Here is a 27,106-nt window from a genome sequence, read left to right on the forward strand (position 1 = left end):
CACTCCGTGGTCTCTCTGACTCTGGGTTCTGCAACATAAATGGTGCCTTGACTCGGATGTGGCAGGCTCTGAGCCAGACAGGTGGCATTTGCCTGCTCTTGATCGCCGCACCGGGAAGACGAGCTCGGCGCATGCCTCCCTTTCTTGGCGCCACCGACCTTTTTGTCGAGTGAATGGGAGAAAGCCTGCACCGGGATCGACCAAACAGTAGTGAGCAGCAAGAGAACCTTGGGAAGCGGAGGAAGGAACTTGAGCCCTGCCTGTATCGCAGCTGCAATTGAGTTGAAACCCACATTGGAAGCCTTCAGGAGAATCATAGAATCATAGAATAGTAGGGTTGGAAGGGGCCTACAAGGCCATCGAGTCCAACCCCCTGCTCAATGCAGGAATCCAAGTCAGAGCATCCCTGACAAATGGCTGTCCAGCCTCGTCTTAAAGGCCTCCAGTGTGGGAGAGCCCACCACCTCCCCAGGTAATTGGTTCCATTGCCGTATTGCTCTGACACTCAGGAAGTTTTTCCTGATGTTCAGCCGGAATCTGGCTTCCTGTAACTTGAGCCCATTATTCCGTGTCCTGCACTCTGGGATGATCAAGAAGAGATCCTGGCCTTCTTCTCTGTGACAACCTTTCAAGTACTTGAAGAGTGCTATCATATCTCCCCTCAGTCTTCTCTTCTCAAGGCTAAACATGCCCAGTTCTTTCAGTCTCTCTTCATAGGGCTTTGTTTCCAGTCCCCTGATCATCTTTGTTGCCCTCCTTTGAACCCTCTCCAGCTTGTCTGCATCCTTCTTAAAGTGTGGTGCCCAGAACTGGACACAGTACTCCAGATGAGGCCTAACCAGTGCTGAGTAGAGGGGAACTAGTACTTCCCGGGATTTGGAAGCGATGCTTCTATTAATGCAGCCCAAAATAGCATTTGCCTTTTTTGCAGCCACATCACATTGTTGGCTCATATTCAGCTTGTGATCGACGACAATTCCAAGATCCTTCTCGCTCGTAGTGTGGTTGAGCCACGTATCCCCCATCTTGTCACTGTGCATTTGGTTTCTTTTTCCTAGGTGCAGAACTTGGCATTTGTCCCTATTAAATGCCATTCTGTTGTTTTCTGCCCAGCACTCCAGTCTATCCAGATCACTTTGAATTTTGTTTCTGTCTTCCAAAGTATTAGCTATCCCTCCCAATTTTGTGTCATCTGCAAATTTGATCAGCATTCCCTGCACCTCCTCCTCCAAGTCATTAATAAAAATGTTGAAGAGCACTGGGCCCAGGACTGAGCCCTGCGGTACCCCACTCGTTACCTCTCCCCAGCTTGAGAAGGTCCCATTGATAAGCACTCTTTGAGTCCGATTCTGTAGCCAACTGTGGATCCACATGATCGTTGTTTCATCTAGCCCACTTCGAGCAAGTTTGCTCATCAGGAGATCATGGGGCACTTTGTCGAAAGCTTTGCTGAAGTCGAGGTATATGATGTCTACAGCATTCCCACGGTCTACAAGGGAGGTGACTTGATCAAAAAATGAGATCAGATTTGTCTGGCAGGACTTGTTTTTGACAAATCCATGTTGGCTTCGAGTAATCACGGCATTGATGTCAAGGTGCTTCCAGATGGATTGCTTTATGATCTGCTCCAGAATTTTCCCAGGGATTGATGTCAGACTGACTGGTCTGTAGTTCCCAGGTTCCTCCTTTTTACCCTTTTTGAAGATAGGGACGTTAGCCCTCCTCCAGTCATCTGGCACTTCCCCCGTCCTCCATGATTTCCCAAAGAGAATAGACAGCGGTTCTGAGAGTTCTTCTGCCAGTTCCTTTATGACTCTAGGATGCAGTTCATCTGGCCCTGGAGATTTGAACTCATTCAAAGTAATGAGGTGTTCCTTGACCATATGCCTGTCGATCTCAAGCTGCAATCCTGCCCCTTCAGCCTGTACTTCGCCTTTGCCAGGGGGGTCATAGACCCTCTTTTGGGAAAGGCAAAGTATATGGGAAAAAGAGGGCCCCGCCTTTAGGGAGAAAGGCCACTGGGCAGAAAAAAAGAGGGCCCCGCCTCATGAAGAAGGTCAGTGTTGGTGGTATACGTATACAAAAGAACCTACTCCTTGCGGGTAGAAGGGGGGCCTGATCACACCCCCGAGTGGACGCCAGTACTCAGTAGGTAGCTGAGGAAGCTGGGGAAGCCGCTTTCCGCTCTGGTAAAAAAAGTGGGAAAAGTGGGTGGCAGGGACATATGGATGTAGTGGAGAGATTGATGATTGTGTGAGTGGCTACTGCGGTTTCTGACGCATACCGTTGACCGTCCGGGTGCCCAGGCCAGTAGCAAAGTGCGTGGTGTGAAAAATCCTCTTGTGTCGGCCAGTGAGACCCCTTACTCACTGACCAATTCCCATTCCCTAATTGTGTCTGTCTTCAATTTAGGAGGGAGGCTATGGGTGGTGGGGGAAGCAAACCTTGCACCCCCTTGAGATGTATGTCAAACAAAGAAGGAAAAAGGTTTTTTTAAAAAGATTCAGAATAGAGAGAGAAAACAGCAAAAAGCTCAAGGTCGAGCTGAGAGGAAAAAAAGATCTGAGGCTGTTAATTAGAAAAATGTTGCAGGACAGTCTGGCTTTTAACAAAGCGTGGGAGCGTGAGAGTGTGAGGCCGAAGAAGTAGCTGTTAGCCTAGCGCGCCGAGAGGGGGGGCAGGAAAATTGCCCACAACGTTCTGAGTTGTGCAACATCATCACCTCGCCTAATTGAGATGAAATCTCTAAGAAATGGAAACTGAAAATGAAGACCCAGAAGATGAAGGCAAAATAGAAAATAAAGGTGAAGAATCAGCCCCCAGAGCACAGGCTAGACCCCTCTTCGAGTGGAAAGTGTGCCATAAGACTGGCCCAAAGCAGAATGAAGCGGAGAGACCACGTTGAAGATCTCTGTCAAGGTAACCGTGTTTAGCTTTGAACTGTGTTAGAATTGCATAGAGCCTGTAGCTACTGACCATCAGCTATATGATTTCTAAAGAGCGTAACCATTAAGCTTTTGCCGTGGGATTCCCTGCAATGAAGAAATCTCACCGATTTGAGTGTCCAGTGTTACACTGCCTGAGTGTGTGTGCTGAAGAGACCGAGAAACCAGACAGCATGTTCCTGGCCAAGCCAAAATCACGCTACTACCATGCTCCTGAAAGCTGCAATAAACTGTGTAAGCTGGGAGACCCAACCTGATTGAGAAGAAGATACTGGAGCAACTGTCTTAAAAAACAATGAGATCTGTGTAGCTGGCTGGCTGACGCTGTCAGTAATGTTACAACTTTAAGACTGTTTTCCTGTTTGAGACCCCAGCGAAGAAAGCTGACCCGAGTTATTTGTTGCCCGTGCCAAAGCAAGAATTTGGCTGCCCTGTACCTCATCGTGTCCTGTTTTGAGCTTGGGATTTACAAATACAAACAAACTGAGAAGCTTGCCTTTGAAGTCCTGCAAATCACCCCACCGCCTCCCGGAAGATTAATGGCTACCTGAAGTATAAGGCGATGCCCATCACCCCCCAGCGTCCTGAGTTTCGGCACTCAGTGTTTCAGTGCTTTCGTGTACCAGGTTAGAAGAGAAAAAAAAAGAGTAAGTTTTTAAAATGTCTGTGAGAGAACCTGACAGAAGTAAAATAAAATTTACAGAAGAGTTGCCCATGTTAAAGCGTCACGGCTAGAGAGCTGAGCTGTGCCGCTCTGTTTAGACAGAGGCCTTGTGAAAAAGTTAAAGGCCCTTGTCTGTCAGGAGGGGTGTAGGGCCACACTTTCCCTTTTTAAACTGATGCAGAAGTGGAGAGCCTTTGCTGGAAACATCGCATCTTCATTGCCCAGAGCCTTCTCTGTTTGCCTCCATCATTGTCTGGGCTTTTTAGAGACACTCTGCACATGAACTAAAATTTTAAATTGTCAAAGACTTGCCATGGACAGTGCTGTGAAGCTTTGGATAAACTTGAACTCTCATCACTGTAGACCGTGTGTCTGTGTTTGTAGTCAGCTCAGTGTACAGCAGGCTGAGTTTGATCTATAACTTTTAATTTCCTTCTGCCAGAACTCATGCAGCATAGAGTTGCCGAGGCAAAAATGGTGACCTAGAACTCTTTGCGTGTGTGGGTATGCCCGTCCCTTGATTTTGATGAGCCCTGAGCTTTCAGCCAGAAGAGCAGTATGATTGCTGGATCTGCTCCATCATGCCTTACCATGCAAAAAGTGTTTTCCATTCATTGTGTTAAATTGCAGAAAAAGTTTGTTGTGTATATTTTATGATTTCTTAGATATCATAAAATATATGTGATATTTGCAGATTAGTGTTAGTTGCAACTCCAAATAATACTAAGTGTGGTTCCCAATAGATGACAAGAAAGACAGAAGCAAGTAAAAAAAAAGGAATAGAGAAAGTAGAAGACAGATAGAGAAGGGAGGAAAAAAAGAAGAAAAGGCAAGAGGCGAAGAAAAAAAAACATTTGTAAAAAAAGAAGCGTGGCCATAGTTGCCCCCAGGGTAAATTAAAAGCAGCTGATTGTGCCTGGAGCTTATTACCTGGGGTAAAGTAGCCACAATAATGTAATAGTTCTTTAAGATGAAGAAAATGTAACTAGAAGGAGAAGAGCCTATCCCAAATGTGCGTCATTGGGACTAGTGTAGGGTAGAAAGGTTTAAGTAAGTGAGTTTAACTTGAAAAAGACAAATGAAGAGACAAGGCTGGTGCATGGAGCAGAAAGTTTTATGTAAAAAGTTTGAAACATGATCTGCAATACAGGCAGATCAGCAAGAAAAAGAAAGCAAAAGAAAGAGAGAGAGATTTCTCTTCCCATACTAATAAATAAAAGTGTTATCAAGCACTTTGCCTGGGATGCGAAGTTTGTTTACAGAAAGCTGTGCCTGAGAACCAAACACTTCTAGCCTATGCTAAAAATGCTTGCTAGTGTTGTGCTGCCTCATGGGTAAGATGTATGGTATAAAACCCATTTAGCCCAATAGCTCGTGGTTCAGAGAAGCTGTCTGATCCAACCTTTAGGTATGCCTGTGTGCTGTAAGTTACCCAATAAAGTCTCCTTGTAAGTAAACCCCCCCTCTGGAATCCCAAAACACAAGTGGGGCTAGAGCGCCTCACCCAGTATCAAACCCTGCTGTTAAAAGCCATGAAAGCAGGTATGAAGAAGTCAATATGACCAAAGTGTCTAAAGTGCTGCAAGGTGCCCCCGAGGCCCCAGAGCGTACTTGGAGCGTCTTTCAGATGCCTATCGCCAGTATACCCCCCTCCCTCAACCCAGAGGCCCAAGAAGAAGTGGACGAAAGAAGAAAAAAAAGACCCGGCAGAGGCAGAAGATTCTTAAAAAAGAACCAGTGTGCCCAGTGTGGACAAGATGGACATTAGTGGCATGAATGACCAAATAAAATAAATCAAATACACAAAGGAGAAAACCAAAGGGGCCAGAATGGGCGAAGAGGGAGACAGCTTGAGAAGGGCCAAGAGGGAGACAGCTTGAGAAGGGCCGTGACATTGACTGTGAGGGGCCGTGACATTGACTTCATGATTGACACTGGAGCGGCATCAAAAGCAAGCAAACGTGAGCCTTAAACAAGAAGTCCAAACACTGAGCAAAGTTCTTCAAGCCCAGCGTCGCTTTGTCTTAGAAAATAAGCCCCCAATTCCCATCACAGAAGTTCATCCTTTCCAACCAAGAGTTAAAGTATGAGTTAAAGAGGGAAAAATATCCCTTTGACTCCCAGATGGAGAGGACTGAGAACTGTCATACTTTCCACCCCCGCAGCTATGAAAGCAGCTGGAGTTAAACCCTGGATACATTGGACATGAGTCAAGAGAGCGAGAGGGGGAGAGTAGACTGTAAACAGAAATCCTGAAAATCCTTTAAAAATCATTCTGAAAAAGCAGTAAGAAGACTCAGGCTAGACCTTACTGTGGACACACAGGGAAACTGTCCCCCTGCGTACGGTCAGACCTGCAACTGGAGAATTGAAGAAGGGGACTAGACCCTGCTGCAGCTTGCCAGGTGAATAGCTGCCCAGCATACGGTCAGATCCCAAAGAAGATCAAACATGCGTGTTGTAGTGTTAGTAGTGTTGCATTGTGTCTCCTTAATAAGGTGCAAAAAGGGGGGTCTTCCCCTGGAAGAAGTTTGTCCCAGTGATTTGCTGATAATTACTGGCTTCACCTGGCTAACATCAGGAGAGTAAAACATTTTTGTTTGCCAAGAGATATACCTGCAAACAGGCTTATTAGCTCTTGCCTAATACCTGTCTGTAGACATCCTGAAAAAATTCAAAAAGATACCATGTTAAGAGTTTATGGTGTAAGTTTAACTTATTCCCAAAATGCTAATTGGGGCGTGGTTGCAAAAATCCTACCCCCTACAGAGTTCACTCTACGCACCCCCATCATTGCTGAAACAAATGCTATGTGTGCACGAATGCTTAATTGTCAACATTTTTTCCAGAAAATATAAAGCTATCCCTGGCCCCCTTCCACTGTAATAAAATTCAAAACATATCTTTTAATGATGCCCACATACTTTTGCCTCATGAATAGTTTTAGACATATAGTTCCCGCACTTGGTCATTCATTCCTGCCAACTTGTCTAATAACCACCCATGTTGCCTCAGCCGCCAATTGAACTGGTGCCAATTCTTCCCCTGTGGCCCAAGAAAATCCGTCGACGGAAGCCTCGAGCACTCCAACTAACTAAAAATTGTAATAGTCATGTGCAGTTATATTCTGACTCAAAAAAAAATGGCCTTAGCAATGTCACTGGTTGAGGTTCCAAGTTTAGCCTTGGCTAATAGTCTAAAGATCAACCGGTTAGCTTGCAGCTTAGCCAAAAGCATAAATGCCACCTCACGAGCATTGTCATTGTTAAATAAAGAGTTGCGTGATCTAAGAGGTGCAGTTCTAGAAAATAGAGCTGGTATAGATTACCTCTTCCTTCTTCATCATTTAAGTTGTGAGACACACCAAAAGCTCTGTTGTTTTAACTCAACTGATAATGGCAATGCTGTAGATGAACAGATCAACAAGCTGCACAATATAGTAGCTAACAAAACAATAAGACAAAACAATTAGCTCAATTAGTTAACCCCTTGGCTTCCAGATCTTAGCTGGTTTAAAGCATTGTTCATCCTAATTCTACCAGTGTTGTTCATAAAAGTTCTGTTATGTCTCTGCGTTCCTTGTCTTATGAGCTGTTTAACCAATCTGTTTTATGTCTCAGCTAATAAAACTGCTGCCCTCTACGCTCTAATAGCCCAACAAGAGGCTAAGTAATATGTATGTCACAAAAAGCTTTGTATAGTTATCAGAAATGCTATAATTGTAATGAAATTATGCATTTAAGGGGGGAATGTAGCAGCCATATCAGGGGTCAGACTAAGTAGCCTCATGCAGTCTCATGCTTCATGTTCTTGCTGAGCTCTTTCTCCCTTGAATATATTGTTGTAAGCTGACGAGACACAGGAATTCCTTATCTTGTCAAAGGTCATACAATTGTATATCTTGTTCTCTGCTGTTCTCTCCTTATCATGGCTACCCTATAACCCAGTTCTTGTATTATAAACAATGGTGCTGGGAAAAGAAATGTTGAGGACTGCAACCCCATGCGGGAGGGGGAGGAGGAGCCGTTTCATATGTGTCACAATGTCTATAAAAACAATGTGCTGATGTATTTCGGGGCTTCTGGCTCTTTGGAAACGATTCCAGCCTTAAGCCCGCGTGTTAAATAAAGAATCTCTTTTTCCTTCACTCCGTGGTCTCTCTGACTCTGGGTTCTGCAACAGCGGGGAGTTTACTTATCAGGTACCCCTCAAAAACCAAGCTTGACACAGGGAAAGGCCCGTGGATGCGCACACTCCAAATCCTGGGGCACGGCTTTGCCTACGAATGGGCCAGCCGGTCCATCCAGAAAAGGCCCAGAAAGAGGCCCAAAGCCCAAAAAGAAACAGCTGCACCAGCTGAATTCCCAACATGTTTTGACACTTGGCCTTTATCCAGGGAAAAACTCTTAGAGATCCTTTTGGGGGACTCCCCCTCCCCTGCTTCTTCCAAAGACTGTGCTTAGGGTGCTTCCAGATGAGGCACCACCGCCTGGCCTCCTTCGCGGAATTTTGGGGGGGGTCTTGCGCCAGGCGCCTTCCACTCGTGACCCTCCCAATGCTTGCTCCGTCGTTTCTCTTGCCACCGAAAACCCGTTAAGGAGAAAAACGTGGGACTGCTGCGTGGGGCCCTTTGCTGCATGGCGCTCGGGAGCAACTCCCCGGGGAAGCGGCCTTTGAGGCGCGGGCCTTGGGGCAGGGGCCTGTCCTCTTCTTCTGGGTGAGGTGCCACCAGGCACACAGAGAAGGTGCCGTATCCATCCACCTGTACGCTGGTATCCCTTTGCACGTGCATCTCTCACAGCGGGTTGGGCGGAGAGGTCTTCTCCCCAGAGTCCAGACGGGGTGGCGCACCTGCTCTGGGGCCCTGCGCCGGCCACGGGGGCAGCCCGGCCCCACCCCTGCCCTGCCTGTGGCATGTCTCCCTGCCAGCACCCGGTGCGCCTGTCGATCCCCTCTCCCAGCATGGTCCGCTCTGGCGGCCAAGCCCCTCCGTCCCTGCCTCCTCCTGGCACCGTGTCACCTGCGGCGGCGGGCCGGGGGAGGGAGGCGTTCTGCACGCAGGCAGAGGCTCTACCTGGAGCGCCAGGCCGTCCCTGAGCTCCCCTCGGGGCGCGAGCGGCTGCCGCAGCTCAGCGGTGGGGGGCGCCTGGGCGTGCCCCGGGCCGCTCCGCCAGTGCTCCCCGGCCTCTCCCCCGCCCCCTCGCCACAGCCGCGCACACTTGGGACATCCAGCGGGGCGGCTGCGCAGCCCCTTTTGCGGCATCAGGGCTCAGCCTGGGCCTTGCGCACAGCCGCGCGCGCGCCTCCGAGCGCCGCCTTCTCGCTTCCGAGTAGCCAGCCCCGCCCCCGGCGCGGGGCAGGGCGCAGAGGGCCCGGGCAGCTCGCGCTCCCGCCCGGCAGGGGGATGCGCTGCTCAGCCCGGGGGCAGCAGCGTCCCAGGCGGCGGGGGGAGGGCGGCTCTGCCGCGCCCGCCCGCCCGCCCCCTCCCTCTCGCGCCGGGCCTTCCCGCTCCCTCTGCGGGATCCCGGGGCACCCGCCCCGCCCCGCCCCGCCCCCGGCGCCGCGCCCCCTCCCCTCCCAGCGAAGACAGCCCCGCTTCTGCGAGAATATTTATTTCGCCCCAGCCAAACCCCGCCAGTCCGCAAAGCTCGGCGCTTCCGCCCCAGGCCCAGGGCGGCCCGGCCGTCCGGCCCGCTGTGTCTGTCGCGGAGGCGCCGGCCGCGGGACCCATCAGGGCAGCGCCCAGGCCAGGGCCAGGCTCGCGGCCCGCAGCGCCCCGGGCAGGCTGGGCGCGCCCCGCCGGCTGCCGACGCCGCTCCCGACGCCGAGAAACAAGTCCGCCTCCTGCTGCTCCGCGTGCGGCGCGGCGTGGCTGGCCGGGCTCTGCGGCACCCGGAAGGGCCGCCCGTCGCGGGCCGCCGTCTGCTCCAGCCAGGAGTGGTAGCTGGCCACCCGCGTGTAGACCCCGGGGCTCCGCCGCTCCGCGCAGCTCCGGCCCCAGCTCACCACCCCGACCTGGAACCAGCGCCGGGGGGCGCCTCCGCCGGGGGGGCGGCACATGAGGGGTCCGCCACTGTCCCCCTGGATCGAGGGGAGAAGGAGAAGGGGGTGAGCGTGGGCGGGGCGCTGTGGGCCGCCCGCTGCGCGCGGGGGCAGGGAGGCGCCAGCTCCTGCTTGCGGGGCTCCCCGGCCCCCGGAGGCGCTGGGACGTGGCCGCCGCCTCCAGCTTTGTGTCAGGCAGGAAGGGGGGGGAGGCGGCGGCCGGCCGGCCAGCCGCGAAAACGTCAGGAGGGGCGGGGCTCAGGCTCCGCGGCGTGTGGGCCGGGCCGGGCGCCAGAGCGGAGGGGCTGACGCCGCTTTGCCTCCGGCCGTCGCTGCGGAACGCGAGCGGGGAGGGGCCAGGGCGCCGCCCAGCCGCTTCCCGGGGCCCGGCGCGACTCCCCCGCGTGCTCTGTGCCAGTGCTCCTTGGGGCGCCCTCCCTCCCTGGGGATGGGCCCCATCCTTGGCCAAATGTCCCCCTTTGCACATGCCCAAATGGCTCTCCCTCTGCATTCCTCCGCCAGCCCAAACCAACCTGCTTTCAGTTCTCATTGCCTGCCCCCCCCCATCCTCCCACTCTCAAATGGGTCTCCCTGCCCCCCCCCCCGCTTCTCTTAGGGCCTGCTTCTCCCTTCCTGAGCAGCTTCCTCCCTCCCCCGTATCCCATCTCCTCCGCACTGTGCTGGCATCTCCACTGCCCCCCTGGGCCCTCCCTCACTCCTCCCCACATCTCCTCTGTCTCATCCATCCACAGCCAACTGTACTCCCTTTGGAGCAGGGACTTTGAAGTTCTGCACGGCACCTAGCACAGTTAGTAGAAGGCTAAAGGAAGGTTGAAGGTAGAACAGGGGAGGGAGGGAGGAGGCTGGGGGGGAGGCTGGGGTGGCGGACTCCTACCTGGCAGGCGTCTCGGCCCCCTTGCTCATATCCAGCACACACCATGTTCTTGGTGATGGAGTACAGCCACTTCAAGCAAAGCATCCAGTCCACTATTCCCACCTGAACATCCAGCAACGCGTAGGAGCCCCGACTTGTCCCTAATGGAGAGGGGAGGAATACCACACGCAGGCTGCTTCAGGGCCAGAGCTCGTGCCTGCACATTGGGCAGCCTGCTTGTCCAGGGTGAGGTCAGCATGGCCTGCTGGAGCATCCAGAGGGGCAGCTGCTGCCGAGCAAGTCCACTGCAGCTAGGACAGGCGCCTTGTGGCACCGGAAAAGCGCAGGCGTTCGCCAGGGCACAAGTGTCTGTAGGCTGGAGGCCACTGAGATGCACGACAGATGTACAGACATAGTTGTGAGGGGTGGGCTTGTAAGCACAGGTTAGAGGGAAACGAAATGCAGAAACGACAGGCAATGGCAACTGCATTAAAGCTTAAATATATGCAAAATTGTTACAATGACCACGCACAAAGCAGTGTTGATGGGGACACAAACATCCTGGCACTGGTAAGTGACTTAACATGTATAGAGGGAGAAAAAGGCCATTATCTCAATTTGGGGCACAGGGGCTAGAATCAAACTTCTTCATATGTTATAACCACCCAAGAATGGTAAAAACTGGCCTCTCTTCACAGCCAAGCCTTGGGGTGGGCCTTGCTGGGAACCTACAAAGAGCCTTACAGGATCAGACCACAGGGCACCATGTGGTCCCACATCCTGTTTCCCACAGGGGCCATCCAGACACCCTAATGGGACGTCCACTAGCACGACGTGAGGGGGATGGCTCTCTCCTGAGGTGGCCCCTTAGCTTGGGGTGTTCAGGGATAGGCTGCCACTGAACAGTGGGCTTCTATTTTGCCATTGTGGCCAATCCCTACACTGAGGCCTCTGTGCTTCCCACTTCAAACCCATGTAGGACTGTGGCCATCACACCTTGGGGCAGCAACGCCTCCTGAAATATCAGCATCCTGCAGGGAAGTCCTGCACAGGTGCCCCCCTCTGCTATGAAGCCAAGGTCCAAGTCTGGCCTTGGCAACAACGCTAAGAGGCCAGCCTCAAATACTCCCATTTTACAGATGGAGAACTGAGAGACAGAGAGAGAGAGTGAGCACTGCCCAGGGCTGTTCCATGGGTCTATGCTGGGTCCCCAGATCCTGGCCTTTTTGATGGAATGCCCAGGCCCTGACGTCTCCCTGCGTGGCCCTTTCAAAAGGTGGCTGGGATTGGCAGTCAGTCCACAGCAGGGCCCAGCTGCAGCATCCCGGCCGGCAACCCAGCTGGCGGCTTGTGTGGGCTGGGGGCAGCAGAGGGGGTCCTCACAAGCCCCTTGCTCATGGGATTCTGCCAGGGGCAGGGGGCCCGGGAGTGGCACCCGCCAGGCTCACCAGGCTGCGTGAGCCCCCAGCCCGCGACAAAGCAGCTCTCCCACATGTTCTCGTCGGGGACAATGGTGCGGTCGGGCAGGCAGAGAGGGCTGTGGTACCAGCTGTAGGGGATGGGCTTCTGCAGCAGCAGCAGTGCAATGTCGTTGTCGTAGGTCTTGGCATTGTACTGGGGGTGCACGTGGATCTTTCGCACCCAGCGCGTCACGTTGTTCCGTCCCAGGAAGTTGCTCCCGGCTGCAATCTTGATGTTGTTCCTGAGTGGGGTGGGTAGAGGGAGCAAAGGTGGTGATGTGGAAAAACTTGGTGCTCAAGAACAGAACAGGGCTGCATGTTTTGATGATGCATGTGTGCGTTGCTGCAGGCTGAGAGAAGTGGGGGGCTCTTCTAAGATGGCCCCTCTGGTCATCTGGCAGTTTTTATGTACATGCATTAAAAATAATAGAATCACGTCTTCTAAAAATCTGCTGTTGTGTTAATCAAGGGCACCTTTTCAGCTGATCAAAATTTTTTAAATCGATTAATCACTCCCTCCAGTAGCAAACTCAGGTGGTGGGTGCTGATAAGACTGGAGCCAAGGCAGGGCCCCTGAGAAATGAGAGGACAGTATCAGTATGCTCAGAGGTTGCAGAAGCACAAAAAGCAAAAACAAAACAAAACCTAAGGGGACAACTCCCCTCCCCACTTCATTCCCAGTGAAGAGTGAGAGTGCTCAGAACATTGAGAATCCATTGGAAAAGGAAACCAGGACATGGCAGGGTGGAGGCAGAGAATGGAGCACCCCACTTGGAGGGAACTGCCAGCTGCAGTACTTGCCTTAGGAGAGATTATGTTTGTCACAAGCCTCTTTCCTCTAGTGACTTGAAATAGGCTAAACATTGCAGCCCAGCTTTTGAGGCGGGGGAAGATTAGAGACAGATGACTATGTTTCAGCCCCCCTCTCCCCCACCACACACTTTGAGATCTGCCAGAGAACCTCAGCTCAGAATTCTATCTTGTAGGAGCAGGGCCTTCTTGGTAGCTGCCCCAACAGAGTAGGGTGCAATCCAATGACAGGTGCACTCAGCCGCAATCCTGGCTGCCTCCCAGAAACAGGTGAAAACCTCAGCTCCGCCTCATCAGTCCTTGGAGGATGCATTGAAGGATGCTGCTGGCTTGCTCAACTTTCAGCATAATTTGGTTCTAGCTCCTGCTTGATGTTTTAAAGTTGCAAACTGCTTTGTTAAATTAAAGTGGTTCCATTCTATCCCCATGCTGTCCAGCATCTGCATGAAACCACCAGGGAGGTCATCCGGAGCTGTGGGCTGAGGTGCCATCGCGATGCGGATGACACCCAGCTCGATCTCCTTTCCATCAAGCCCAGGTGAGGCAGTGGCAGTTCTGAACCGGGGCCTGCGTGTCGTCAAGGACTGGATGGCGGCCAATAAGCCGAGGCTTGGTCACCCTTGCTGGTGGGCGATTCGCCTGCCTGGCTGAGTGGTGGCCAGCCTTTTCTGGAGGAGGCTGCCCCCCGCAAAGGGCCGTCGCTTGGGGCGCTCTGGGGTCCAGCACTGCCGTTGGAGGTGCAGGTGGACTCAGTGGCATGGAGCACCTTTGATCAGCTGAGGCTGATATACCAGCCATGTCCTGGACAGAGACGGCCTAGCAACAGGGATCCAGCTCTGGTGAGCACTTGTCTGGATTACGGCAATGTGTTATGTAGTGGGGCTGCCTTGGAAGAGTCCCAGAAGTCCAGCTGGTCCAAAATGGGGCAGTGAGGTGACTAACAGGACTGATCATATGCCAGTACGTTTCCATCTGCACTGACTGCCAATCCATGTCCAGGCCCAGTTCAAAGTGCTAGTTTTAACATTCAGAGCCCTGAACGGCTTGGGGCCAGGTTATCTGAAGGGTCGCCTCCTCCCATACCTGCTTGCCTGGATTTCTCGGGAGCCCCTGCCAAAGGAAGTGAGACGGGGGGCTACCGAGAAGAGGGCCCGTTCTGCTATGGCATGAGCTCTGCAGGGGACTCGTCTGGCGCCCGCATTATACTCTTTCTGGCGTCAGGTGAAGACCTTGTTTTCCCAGGCATTTTAGTTTTGTGGTTTCTGCTGTTTTAAATCTCTTACAGTATTTTAAATATTTGCATTGCTGCTAGGTATTGTATTGCTAGGTATAAATTTATACCTAGTTTATACTTAGTTTATAAATTTATACCTAATAATATAAATTTAGTATAAAATTTAGGTATTTTATACTAAAGCTTTAAAGTTTTATATTGCATTTTGTCATGTTGTATTTTATGGTTTTGTTGTGTGGCATATAAATTTAATTAATTAAAAGTCATGCGCGCGCACGTGCACACACAGACTGGTATGAGCCAGTATGGCCAGGAATGGAGTCTCCCTCTCCAGAGGCAACAAGAGGCACCTCCAGTGAGCAGAGCTGGAGGCAAAGAACAGATCCAGATGCCCATCCTCCCTGGGGCTGAGCACATGAGTAGACACAGGGGGAAATACACAAAGTCCCTGCATAGAGGAAGCCATGCAAAACCTTCCCCAAGAAAAGCTAGAGTCTGCCATCGGCTCCTCTGCCCCCTCCCCCCACCGGTGCATCACGGATGCAGCCCCCCCACAGCCCATTGTGGGAAAGGCAAGGAGCTCTGCCAGCCATGGAAGCCCCCCCTCCTGCTGAGCGTGGTCCCCGCACCCCAGCCGCGCACTTTTGGCCAGGCCTGGCCCACCAGTTCAGCCATCGCAGGCAGCCTGGCCCAGGGAGCGTTGCACTCTCTGCAACAGGGGACACCCAGCTGAGAGGGTCCCAGCAGCCAGCTGCAGCATGGGTGTGGGGCTCTGCCAGACCCTCCCCCCCACCAGATGCTCTTTTGGCCCCGGCCAATTACCTTCCGTCAGTGAAACAGTGGGCTGCCGAGAGCACCCACCAGGGGTGCACAATGGATCCCCCGCAGAAGTGGTATGTGCTGGTTTGCACGCTGACCAGCCACGGCCATTTTCCAGGGAGTGCCTTTGAGCCCCCCACGATGCGAGAGCCAGCCACAGGGGAGGCGTGGGGCCCATCAAACTCTGGCCGGTAGCCGCAGCCTGAAGAGGAGGAGGAGGCAGAAGCAGAGGCACCGTTCGGAGACTCCCACTGCAGCATCACACTGGAATCCCCCCACTGACTTCTCTGACCACTCCCACACTTCTCCCCTCCCCCAGTGATGTGACCTCACAAGAAGGATGATGTCATAGCTCTCCTGTGACATCACAGTGAATGGAACAGCCAAAGAGAGGGGGTTCTTGGAAGGCTGCTGGTGGGTGGGTGGGATATGTGAGCCTGCCCTGGTCCAAGGCAGAAGGCAGCACCCCACATAGGTCTTCACCCCCTGGCGGCACTCCTCCCTCTGACCAATACCTGGTGCCCGAGTGACCACCCCCTGCAGGAGCAGGAGGCCTAGGAGTGCCAGGTGGCCCATGAGTTGCACCCAGAAGCCAGGGCATCCCATCTGAGTGTGGGAGGGGCCTCAGGCTGTGCCCTGTGACATCACAGATTGCCAGCTGATGATGTCACAGATGCAGAGCCCTTGTCCCTCCTCCTCCTCGGCTTCAGCCCCTGAAGCCCCTTGGCTTCAGAGAGGGCCAGGATGGCTCCCTTTGTGGCCCTCTCATCTCCCAAGGCATTGGGTTCTTGGGCTGGGGTCCCTGGGAAAGATGGGAGACTAGAGCTCAGATTCCTGCTTTGCCATCGGCCCTCCTGGGTGGGCTGAGGGCAAGTCACCCTCTCCCAGCCTGTTTCCCCATCTGCAAAGCGGATAATGACTGGAGTTGACGTGAGGGCCACTGACCGCCCCAACCTCTTCCCTCCACCTCACCCTGGCCCCTCGCCGCCAACACCCCGGGGCTGCGAAATGGGGGTGTCCCAGGGAGACGTGTGCCTGTGCCCCAAACTGCGCTTAGTCCCTGAAAGAGGCCAAGCAGCTGCCTGTGGGGAGGCCGGCACTTTGGGCGGGGGGCGGGGGCATTCTTCGTAGCCTCCCTTAGCAGGGGGCTGGAGGGCAAGCGGCTGGCACAAGGTCCATTAGAACCCAGCAAAAGACCCCACAAAGGGTCCAGCAGTTACAGGCCTGGTGGCTGAAGTTCTGGCCAGCGAAAATGGGCGGAAAGTCGGATTCGAATGCTGCTCAAGGGCGGCCAATTGCTTTGGGCGGTTTTATATTTTGCGAGTCTAGATCGTTTTGCTGTAAGTCGCCTTGGGCCTGTTGTCAGGAGGGAAGCGGCGAAGAACTCAGTGCTGGGAGGGTTTACACGGATGTCAGTCCCACTAGGCTCGCAGGCCGGCTCCCAGGCGAGCACGTTGCGGAATGCCACGGCTCCCCCGCAGGCTCGCCCGACGGGCAGCCCGCGCGCGCTTTCCGGCGGAGGGCTGGGGCGCCTGGCGGCCCTGCTCGGCGCGGCTGGGGCGGAAGGGGGCCCTGCCGCTTGGAGGGTTCAGCGCAGGCGGCCCCCGCTTCTCCGCGGCCCGGCCCCGCGTCCCGTGACCCCGGAAAGCCCCGTGGGCGGCCGCCGCCTGAGCGGACCAGGGAGCTCTTTCGCTTTCACCGCCGAGCCGACGGGATGGTGCCGCCGCCGCCGCCGCTGCTGCTGCTCGTCCTGCTGCTGCCGGGACCAGGTGAGGCGCGCCCCGGCTCGCTCCCCACTCCGACGGCTGCCCGCCGACCGGGCTGGTAGAGGCTGCTCCTGTCCGGAGGAGCCTCCGCGGGCAGCGGGCCCGCCTTCCTGCGCCCCACTGGAAGCTCCTTGCGGGCGGAGACCAGGCGCCGCTGCTCCCCTCCGGGCGCGACTTGATGGGGAGCCCCGTCCGGGGCACTTTGGAGCGGCTGGGGCCGCGCGGACAAGAACCAGAAAGGCGGCGGCGGCGGCGGCGAACCGGCGGGACGGCCACGAAGGGCCGCCAGCCCGGGAGGCGGCGGCCAGGAGGCCTCCGAAGACGGGCTGCTGCGGGACCCGGGCGGAGGGCTGCTGGGCTTGCAGCTCGAGGCCTTTGGGGCGAGCCAGCGGGACGCCCCCTCGGCTGCTCGCCTGCCGGCTCAGCCGGGAGCCCTCCGGGCGCCCCCAGGCGCCTGGCCCTCGCTGCCGCAGACGGAAACGGGCGCCTCGCCCCGAGCCCGGCCAGCCTGGAGGGGCCCCGCGGCGAGGGCCCCGGCAGCCCGCCCGGCAGCGGGCCTCCGTGGCTGGCAGCGCCGTGTGCCCCCGCACGAGGCTGGGGGCACGTGGGGGCGCGGGCGCGGCGGGAAGGGCGGGCCCGCCTGGGCGCCGCCCCTGCCCCGCGCCTGCGGGGGAGGCGAGGCCCAGGCCCCCCGCCTGCGCCCCGGGCCCGTCTCCTGACGCGGCTCTGCGCTCTCCGCAGCCCTGGGCAACGCGGGGGGCGCCGCCGGGAGCTGCGACTGCGAGAGACACCGCGAGGCGCCCCCGATCGTCGCGCGCTTCCCGGGACGGCTGCTGTTCTGGGAAGTCTGCCACGGCCTCGTCAGGTGAGCGCCCCGAGCCCCTCCGCCGGGCAGCCCCTCGGGCGGGCCAAGGCGCGCCGCCCCCTCAATGCCGCCGTCCTCCCCGGCAGGTTCACGTTCCGGCAGAAGAGGGTGTGCGGCCTGATCGGCGCGGAGTGGGTCGTCGATTTCCAGAACTCGCAACCCGCCAAGAGTGAGCCTCCCCGGAGCAGAGAGCGGCGCCTTCCCGGGCGGCCCGCGCGCGGCTGCCCCCACTCGTCTGTGGGGGGCAGAATCCCGCCCCGTCGGCTCCCCTCTTGCTTCTGGGACGAGAATCAGGCCAGCGCTTACCCGTCCCCGAATCTGGGACAGGGGCTGCAGGCCAGTGGGAGGGAGGGAGGTGGGGAAGGATGGGGGGTCGCGTCCACCGGGCCTGGGCCTCCTCCCACCCCCACCCCATCCCGGGCTTCCCCTTTAGCTAAGAACGCCCGGGCAGACATGCTATAGCAGCCTGGCTCCTCCAGAAGTGCTGGACTATCTCCCCTGTAATCCCCAGGGAGTCGGGGCCCAGGCTGGGAGAGGCTGCTCTGTGGCAACCCCAGTCGCCCAGGGCTGCAGCCCGGCTTTATGGGGGGGGGGGCCGGGCGCCACCGCCTCCTCCTCCGCTGGAGTGCCCTGGTGTGCTTGGCATGGCCGCCCCCCATGTCTCACTGTGCATTTGCCTCTCCCAAAGGGAAGGGTGTGGGCCAGGAACTCACCCCCACCCCCCGCGTCTTGCTGCCCTCTCCGAGCTCCGCGGGCCCAGCCCCAGTCAAGGATGCCCCAGTTGAGGCCTCTGGAACGCCGGCGGCAGCGGCTCTGGACATCTCCCTGGACCCTGCTTGGGCGCGCCAAACTGCCAGGAGCAGCGCCCCACAGCGTGGCAGTGGTGAGTGTGGCTGCGGAGGCCGCCCTGCCCACCTACCGTCTGGGCCCAGGTGTGCTTGAACGCTGCTGCTTGCCTTGTAGGTGCTGCCGCCAGAGCGGGCCCCAGCCACTCCCCGCAGCAGGCTCAGCCGGCGCAAGACACCACAGCAGCCGTGCTCTCTCTGCTCGGGGTCGCACTCACCGCCGTGGCCGTGGCCGTCCTCGTGGTGTGCCGGAGGAGGCGCACACGCTGGGGGAGACCCCCGGCACCCCGCATCCCCCGAGAGCCCTGGTGAGCCAGAAGTGGATGCAGTGGTGGCACCCCTCCCCTGGGCCTCTCCTCAAACAGGGCTGGGGGCTCTGTTCAGCAGTCCTCCCTCGCTGTTGGGATCGTATCCTCTCGTTTGCTCGAGTGCTTATTTTTAGGGCTGTTTAAGGGGAGCAGCCCCCCTCGTTCTGCTGGGGTGTGGATCCGCTGTACTCCCCCCCCCAGTGATTGCTGGCCCGCCCCACAGCTGCATTCAAGTCCTCCTTTTCCTTCCTTCCAGATGAGGAGACCTGAAGATGCACCAGCTCCTGCAAGGCACGGACTGCGCAAGGCCAGAACCTGGCAGCTGGCACCACGTGGTTGCAGCTGGGTGGACTTGCGGGGCTGGGAGGGCAGCTGTGAATATTTTCCTCCCAGGAGACATTTGTCTCAGTCTCAGTGTCTCTAAGTGTGTGAGTTGTGTCGGGGGAGTGGGGCTAGTGCCCCCCTCCACTCGCAGCTCTGCTTCCAGCGCCTTTGCTGCTTGCAGCCGCCACGTCCGAGTAAATAATAGAAGTATGTTTGTGACAGAGACGCTGCCCGCGCCAGCTTGACTGGGCGGCCACCTAACAGCGCAAGCCTATGCATGTTTTCGCTGAAGTCCCGCCGAGACCTACTGAATTCAGCAGGCCTTACTTCCAAGTAGGCTGTAGGCATGGAACTGGAAGCCCCATTTCTTCTTCCGGAAGGGTATGCCACGAGAAAGGAATCCGGAAGCCAGGACCCACTTTCACTTCTCAAGAAGGTGAAGTTTGCTGGATGAGTCATGACTGAGAATGCCAAACCCCAGGCCCCATTCCTGCCCTCGCTTCCTCCTGTGAGGTCATGGGGCTTTCCAGCCGCGCCTGCTGGAGGGGAAAAGGTGAGCAGCTGGTGTGGGTGACACGGCATCTCCCCATCGTAGAGCGCCAGGTGCTGCACGCAGCACAGAAGACAAGCAGCAGGGCAAACACAGGCAGGCAGTGCCGCTTCTCCCCCATCTCGTTTCTCACTAACTCTTTCTTTCTGCTTGCCCAGGTGAAGGCAGGGGGGCGGAGGTGGGCAATTCACACTTAATAAGGCATGTAAGGACTGGTCCGAAATGTACCTGTGGGCGGGCAGATAGACTCAGTACGGCAAAGGTGAGCAACCTCCAGCTCCAGGGCCAAATCCGGCCCGCCTGGCCTCCCAGTCCAGGGCTCCCGGGGAGGCCACCCCTCCTTTCCCTTGGCCCTCCTCGATGTGCTGGTGTTTCAGCTTCTCCCCATTCTAAAAGGCTGAACTGCCTCTCCTGCAGCTCAGGTATCTTGGCCCTGCCCACTGCTGGCACCCCCACCCTGGGCTTCTTGAGATCGAATTCAGCCCTTGGGCCGAAAGAGGTCCCCGACCCCTGCAGTACAGAGATGGGGCGAGGATAGAAACCAGAGGAAGCCTGCTACATTTTCGGAGGTCAACACTCAAATGGTAGCTAGCCAGTTCCATTTTAGTGGGGGCGGGGGAGAGGTACCCCTAGATTTTGGGAAGCTGAGGCTTGTGAATTACCCCTAGCAAAATTCTTATTAAAATGTTGGAAGGTTTTAAGGAAACTTTGCAATGTAAAGCGCAGGCACAGTTTTTTTAACAGAGGTTTGGAAGTATTTGCGTTGGGCCGGGAGATGTGCTTTTCCCATCTGCCTGTGGCTGGTGGTGCTGTGAGGCAGCAGCAGTGGGCATTGTGGAGGGCGGTGTCATCCTTGGGGCCTGCGCCTGGACCTGGAGGCCACAGGGGCAGTGGGAGCTCCACAGGCCCCAATCCCCCCTGCCCTCCCAAGGCACCTCCAAGGCCTCCTCCCCCTTGCACTTCATCCAGAAGGTGTTGGCTGCCATGGTGTCGAAACTCTGTCTGCAGCTGGAAGGAGACAAGGGCCCCTTGGAACACCTCAGACCCTTGCTGCATTTGCCCCAGCTGCAGGGTTGGAGAACGAGAAGCAGAAAGGGGAGGAACGCTCCATAGGCCCACCAGCTGATGCTGCAGACAGTGGGGCTCGCCCCCTCCCCAGCTCCCGCACATCCAAATGCCAGAGGCCAAAGAGCCTTCCAACATGGAGAGCAACACTTCCCTGCACAGCGATGCAGTGTCCTCAGGAAGCCAGCCTGCCCAGGCCACTAGTCCTCATCCCCACCTCAGAATCCCTGCAGTTCTTTGCTCTGGTTCCACCACCTCCCCAAGACCTGGTCTTTGCCTCTAGAAAAATGACGTAGTAGAATAGACTGTACTGCTGCAGGTGCAAGATGCCATTTTTTAATCCTCCTCCATGTAAAAGCCTCCCCACAGCTAGAAAACAGCATATCTAGGTGTGCCGCTAGTTGCACTCGCTTTCTACTTGCAGGGTTGTTTTTGTCTGTTTTTAAGGTAGGGGAGCACTCAGAAATTTAATCCACCACTGGCAGTCCAAAGAAGCCCAGACTTTCTCCCACTTCATTCTGGTGTGTGGAGAGACCCGACCCAAATCCCCCACCCCACCCAGAGGCCTGGGACCCTTGGCTCCTCAGCTCCCCCCCCTGCCCTGCTCCCCTTTCTTTGCACCTGCCTTGCCTAGCAGTTCTTGCCATGCGCTTGCTTGCCCACAGATGAAGCGACATTGCCGCCATGGGATCCCGTTCGGTGCAGCATCGTCCTGTCTGGGGAGGGGAGGATGAGAAGCTCATAGAATCATAGAATAGTAGGGTTGGAAGGGGCCTACAAGGCCATCGAGTCCAACCCCCTGCTCATTGCAGGAATCCAAGTCAGAGCATCCCCGACAGACGGGTGTCCAGCCTCGTCCTGAATGTCTCCAGTGTGGGAGAGCCCACCGCCTCCCTAGGTAATCGGTTCCGTTGTCGTACAGCTCTAACAGGAAGTTGCTGTTGATGTTCAGCCGGAATCTGGCTCCCTGTACCTCAGCTCGTTCTCAGCTTTAGCCTTCCTGGCGCCATCCCTGAAATTCTGTGCTACCTGCCTGTACTCTTCCTGTGTTGCTTGGCCTTCTTTCCACTTCCTATATGTGTCCTTTTTTGTTTTCAGATAATCTCTAAGCTTTTTGTGAAGCCACACTGGCCACTTCTGTTGTCTTCCACCTTTTCTTCTTGTTGGAATGGTTTGTAATTGTGCCTTAAGAATTTCCTTTTTTAAAAGCTCCCACCCATCTTGGACTCCTTTTCTCATTAGAATCGCTTGCCATGGGACCTTACTGATAATTGTTCTGAGTTTATTAAAATCGGCTGTCCTAAAATCCAGGGTACGCGTTTGGCTACACTCGGCTTTTGCTTTCCTTAGAACCAAGAACTCAAGTACAACATGGTCGCTTTCCCCCAGAGTTCCCGTTACTGCTACTTGATCCACTAAGTCATCTCTGTTGGTTAGGATCAAGTCAAGGATAGCTGATCCTCTAGTTCCTTCCTCTACTTTCTCTAGGAGGAAGTTATGAGCCACGCAAGTCAGGAATTTCCTGGAGGGGCCATGTTATGCAGAATTGGTTGGTGTTTCCTGTTCGGTGCAGCGTCACCCTGTCTTGGGAGGAAGCCCTGGTGGGGCTCCAGCTGGGGAAGGATGAAAAGGTGGGGGTGAGAAAACATCTTGGGGAGGGGGGAGAGGCTGGGGGAGGGAGAAAGATGGGAGTGGATTGAGATGGGTTTGGAAGGCCTACTGGGTCGGAAAGCTGGAGTCAGATGGCTGACCAGGGCCAGTTGTGGGAGCATCACTAGCCCCATCTCCGATGACCTTCCACTGCAGGCAAGGGTGTTTCCTCTAGACAGGCCTTTGGCCCATAAACTGGATTATAAATAAGCTGAAATTAGTTTTAACTAGTTGCTTTTAGTGACATTTTACCTGCTTTAAAAAAGTACTTTCTTTTTATTACTATTTTGTTCTATTATATCTATATGACTGCAGCTAGCTGCCTTGAACAGCATTTCGTGGAAAGATGGGATACAAATTTAACAAACCAAATAAATAATTGTACCGCCTGCTTTCTTTCCTTCTTTTTGTCCTCCCCTGTAAAAAATGAGCTGTGCGGAAGTTCTTAAAAAGCCTCCCCATCTGAGGGCTGAGTTGTTCACTCTGGTTTACTCTTCAGGACAAGGATGGTGCATGTTAAATAAGACAAGAAAGAAACTGGGCATGTTAAATAAGACAAGAGAGGTGAGTGACTCGAGGATGTACCTGGCTGGGCAGTATTTCCCTCTCTGCACTGAGCAGCAGCCTTAGGGGGACAGGAGGGATGTGCTTTGATCTCAAAGCAGTGCCAAGTGTTCTGTGTAGACACAACCCCCAGGGTATTAAATGAGATTACTTTAGGTAAGCTGCTTTGGGGATCCTGGCTCAAAACACAGAATGGAAATAAAATCAAAGAAATAAACGCTAGCCACAAAGGGGTCCAGGCAGTCTGCTGCCCCCGCCCATAAGAGCATCTTTTCTGGGTCAGATGGCAAGGCAAGCCTCTGGGTTGCCAAAGATAGCTCTGGGAAGCCCAGATGAAGGGTATCACAGAAAGAGCCCCCCCACAGCCGGCACTCAGAACTCATTCCACCCTCCCCCAACCTGGCGCCCCCCAGATGTGTTGGACTGCTGTTGGTGCAGAATTTTATACACCTCTGTCAGCCCCCCGCCCCCAGTGGCCCGAAGTCCCAATCAATATAGCCTTTGCTGGCAGAGAGCCTCTGCCCCCCCCGTATCACCATGGTCCCCCTCCTCTGCACTTCTTCCAGCTCCCCGCTATCCCGAACGTGGGCTGGCCACCCACACCCTCAGGAACTAGCATCTATGGGGCAGAAGCGGTTGCTCCAGTGGATGTGTCTCACCTCGACAGAGAAGCTGTCCTCATACCCGGAAGTGCAGAACTTCTGCTGCCCCAGGCCCCTGCAGCCCCCCTTGGGGACACGGAGTGACACGCCACGGAGCACCCCGGGGACCAGGCACCCCAGCAGGATGAGGAGGCACCCAGCCCTGCCCAGGGTGCTGGCTGTGCCAGGCAGGGGAGCGGCTGCACCCCTGGCATGGGGCTGAGCTTTAGGCCATGGGGAGAAAGGGGAGGCAGCCTCTCCTGGGCTGCCGCTCGGCTCCAGCCTCATCTGGGGCAGCCTCGAATGCCAGGCCAGTGGAAAGGGTCTGTGCCCTAAAAATGCAGAGGGGGGAAGGGGAGTGCCCCCTGCCCTGCCAGATGCCAGGCTGGGTGGAGCCTGTGGGGGTCTCACTGCCAATGACCATCCTCCCTTTCTGTACACACAGTTTTGTTTCCCAGACGCTTGAGATATTTTTGGGGAGGGGGTGTGGCTACATGCCACCCCCCCACCCCAGGTTTGCTGAAAATCTGTAGAAAAAACTTTTCCTCAAAATTCAGGGTCCTGCATGTAAACGTCAGTTAAATTCCTCCTTGAGAGAGGGAGTGGTGCCTACCGCTTTAAAAGAGGCGGTAATTAGACCACTCCTGAAAAAGCCTAACCTGGACCCAGAGGATGTTAACAATTATAGGCCAGTGGCCAACATCCCCTTCCTGGGCAAGGTGCTTGAGCAGGTGGTTGTAGGACAGCTCCAGGCACTCTTGAATGAAACGGATTATCTAGATCCATTTCAATCGGGCTTCAGGCCTGGTTTTGGAACGGAAACTGCCTTGGTCGCCCTGTGGGATGACCTCTGCCGGGAGAGGGACAGGGGGAGTGCGACCCTGTTGATTCTCCTGGACCTCTCAGCGGCTTTCGATACCATCGACCATGGCATCCTTCTGGATAGGTTGTCTGGGTTGGGAGTTGGAGGCGCTGCACTGCAGTGGTTCCGCTTCTACTTGGATGGCCAATTCCAGGAGGTGGTGCTGGGGGTTTATTGCTCTGTGCCATGGCAATTGTGCCATGGGGTTCCACAGGGCTCTATTTTATCCCCCATGCTGTTTAACATCTACATGAAACCGCTGGGGGAGGGTATCCAGAGGTGTGGGCTGAGGTGCCATCAATATGCGGATGACACCCAGCTCTACCTCTCTTTCTCATCAAAACCAGGTGAGGCAGTGGCTGTTCTGAATCAGTGCCTGGGCACAGCAATGGACTGGATGAGGGCCAATAAACTGAAATTCAATCCAGACAAGACGGAGGTACTGTTAGTGGGTGGTTCGTCTGCCCGGCTAGGTAATATTCAACCTGTTCTGGAGGGGGTGCACTCCCCCTAAAGGATCAGGTTCGTAGTTTGGGGGTGCTCTTGGATCCAGAACTGTCACTTGAGGCACAGGTGAACTCAGTGGCACAGAGCACTTCTTATCAGCTTAGGCTGGTATACCAACTACGCCCTTATCTGAACAGAGATAGCCTAGCTACAGTTATCCATGCTCTGATAACTTCTCATCTGGATTACTGCAATGCGTTATACGTGGGGCTGCCTTTGAAAACGGTCCGGAAACTTCAGCTGGTCCAAAATAGGGCAGCAAGGTTCTTAACAGGGACTGGCCTGCGAGCTCATATTACACCAGTACTTTTCCAGCTGCACTGGCTGCCAGTCCATTTCCAGGCCAGATTCAAAGTGCTGGTGTTAACATTCAAAGCCCTTAACGGCTTGGGGCCAGGTTACCTGAAGGATCGCCTCCTCCCATATGTGCCTGCCAGGACCTTAAGATCATCGTCAGCTGCCCTTCTCCGTGAGCCCCTGCCAAAGGAAGTGAAGAGGGTGGCTACTAGGAGGAGGGCTTTTTCTGCTGTGGCACCCCGGCTCTGGAATGAGCTCCCTAGTGAGGTTCGCCTGGCGCCTACATTGTATTCCTTTCGGTGCCAGGTGAAGACCTTTTTATTTTCCCAGGCATTTTAGCTTTCTAAATTTTTATCTTTGCTGTTTTAAATCTGTATTTTAAACTCCTGCACTGCAAGAAAGCAAAGTGGCTGTCTGATGAGGCTTTACAAGTAGCTCACGAAAGAAGGGAAGCAAAAAGCAAGGGAGAAAGGGGAAGATATACCCAACTGAATGCAGAGTTCCAGAGAATAGCAAGGAGAGACAAGAAGGCCTTCTTAAATGAACAATGCAAAGAAATCGAGGAAAACAACAGAATGGGAAAGACTAGAGATCTCTTCAAGAAAATTGGAGATCTCAAGGGAATGTTTTGTGCAAAGATGGGCATGATAAAGGACAAAGAAGGCAGGGACCTAACGGAAGCAGATGAGATTAAGAAGAGGTGGGAAGAATACACAGAAGAACTATACAGGAAAGATCTGAATGTCCCTGATAGCCATGATAGTGCGGTCACTGAACTTGAGCCGGACATCCTCGAGAGTGAAGTCAAGTGGGCCTTAGGAAGCATTAGTAACAACAAAGCTAGCGGAGATGACAGTATTCCAGCCGAGCTATTTAAAATCCTAAAAGATGATGCTGTTAAAGTGCTGCATTCAATATGCCAACAAATCTGGAACACTCAACAGTGGCCACAAGACTGGAAAAGGTCAGTTTACATTCCAATTCCAAAGAAGGGCAACGCCAAAGAGTGTTCAAACTACCGCACAATTGCGCTCATTTCACATGCCAGCAAGGTGATGCTCAAAATCCTACAAGGTAGGCTTCAGCAGTATGCGAACTGAGAACTACCGGAAGTACAAGCTGGGTTTCGAAGAGGCAGAGGAACTAGAGATCAAATCGCCAACATTCGCTGCATCATGGAGAAAGCAAGAGAATTCCAGAAAAACGTCTATTTCTGCTTCATTGACTACGCTAAAGCCTTTGATTGTGTGGATCACAACAAACTGTGGCAAATTCTTAAAGTGATGGGAGTACCAGACCACCTTACCTGTCTCCTGAGAAACCTGTACAAGGGTCAAGAAGCAACAGTAAGAACCAGACATGGAACAACCGAGTGGTTCAAAATTGGGAAAGGAGTACGACAAGGCTGCATATTGTCACCCTGCTTATTTAACTTATATGCAGAGTACATCATGAGAAATGCCGGGTTGGATGAATCAGAGGTCGGAATTAAGATTGCTGGGAGAATTATCAACAACCTCCGATATGCAGACGATACCACCCTAATGGCAGAAAGCGAAGAGGATCTAAAGAGCCTCTTGTTGAGGGTGAAAGAGGAGAGTGCAAAAGCTGGTTTGAAACTCAACATTAAAAAAACGAAGATCATGGCATCTGGCCCCATCACTTCCTGGCATATAGAAGGGGAAGAAATGGAAGCTGTGACAGATTTTACTTTCTTGGGCTCCAAGATCACCGCAGACGGTGACTGTAGCCATGAAATTAAAAGACGCTTGCTCCTTGGGAGGAAAGCTATGGCCAACCTAGACAGCATAGTAAGAAGCAGAGACATCACCTTGCCGACAAAGGTCCGTCTAATCAAAGCTATGGTTTTCCCAGTAGTAATGTATGGCTGTGAGAGCTGGACTATAAGGAAGGCTGAGCGCCGAAGAATTGATGCTTTCGAACTGTGGTGCTGGAGAAGACTCTTACGAGTGCCCTGGACTGCAAGGAGGTCAAATCAGTCCATCCTAAAGGA

At 54.7% G+C, this 27,106-nt stretch overlaps 2 protein-coding genes across 2 annotated transcripts; one reads left to right on the forward strand and one right to left on the reverse strand.

Annotated features, from left to right (window-relative positions):
- Window positions 1–9,247: 9,247 nt before the first annotated feature.
- On the reverse strand, window positions 9,248–15,158 carry LOC146343239 (serine protease 55-like). The gene is made up of 4 exons (XM_084807006.1): window positions 14,852–15,158; window positions 11,974–12,227; window positions 10,547–10,686; window positions 9,248–9,690 (listed from the first exon to the last, which is right to left on the reverse strand). The coding sequence occupies exons 1-4, from the start codon at window positions 15,106–15,108 to the stop codon at window positions 9,340–9,342; spliced, it is 1,002 nt and encodes a 333-aa protein (XP_084663132.1). The 5' UTR covers window positions 15,109–15,158; the 3' UTR covers window positions 9,248–9,339.
- An 837-nt stretch (window positions 15,159–15,995) lies between these two features.
- CXCL16 (C-X-C motif chemokine ligand 16) lies at window positions 15,996–22,611 on the forward strand. Its single transcript, XM_084807001.1, has 6 exons — window positions 15,996–16,617; window positions 17,356–17,479; window positions 17,566–17,648; window positions 18,168–18,362; window positions 18,443–18,632; window positions 18,889–22,611. Coding segments are annotated over exons 1-6 (1,110 nt in total). The 5' UTR covers window positions 15,996–16,100; the 3' UTR covers window positions 18,890–22,611.
- The last annotated feature ends 4,495 nt before the right edge of the window (window positions 22,612–27,106 follow it).

The sequence above is a fragment of the Heloderma suspectum genome, chromosome 6 (assembly GCF_057233095.1).
Source record: "Heloderma suspectum isolate Gila_16-S chromosome 6, 16-S_ref, whole genome shotgun sequence".
In the NCBI taxonomy this organism is placed as follows: Eukaryota; Metazoa; Chordata; class Lepidosauria; order Squamata; family Helodermatidae; genus Heloderma; species Heloderma suspectum.

Bases quoted from the DNA above. Each gene is read 5' to 3' on its own strand.
- LOC146343239 (XM_084807006.1), bottom strand. From the start codon at position 15,108: ATGCTGCAGTGGGAGTCTCCGAACGGTGCCTCTGCTTCTGCCTCCTCC. The intron at 12,228-14,851 runs GTAATTGGCCGG...CACCCCACTCAG, and splicing joins CACTGTTTCACTGACGGAAG to GAACAACATCAAGATTGCAG. The intron at 9,691-10,546 runs GTAGGAGTCCGC...CCCTCGATCCAG, and splicing joins GGGGCCGAGACGCCTGCCAG to GGGGACAGTGGCGGACCCCT.
- CXCL16 (XM_084807001.1), top strand. From the start codon at position 16,101: ATGGGCGGAAAGTCGGATTCGAATGCTGCTCAAGGGCGGCCAATTGCT. The intron at 17,480-17,565 runs GTGAGCGCCCCG...CCTCCCCGGCAG, and splicing joins GTCTGCCACGGCCTCGTCAG to GTTCACGTTCCGGCAGAAGA. The intron at 17,649-18,167 runs GTGAGCCTCCCC...CCTCTCCCAAAG, and splicing joins GAACTCGCAACCCGCCAAGA to GGAAGGGTGTGGGCCAGGAA.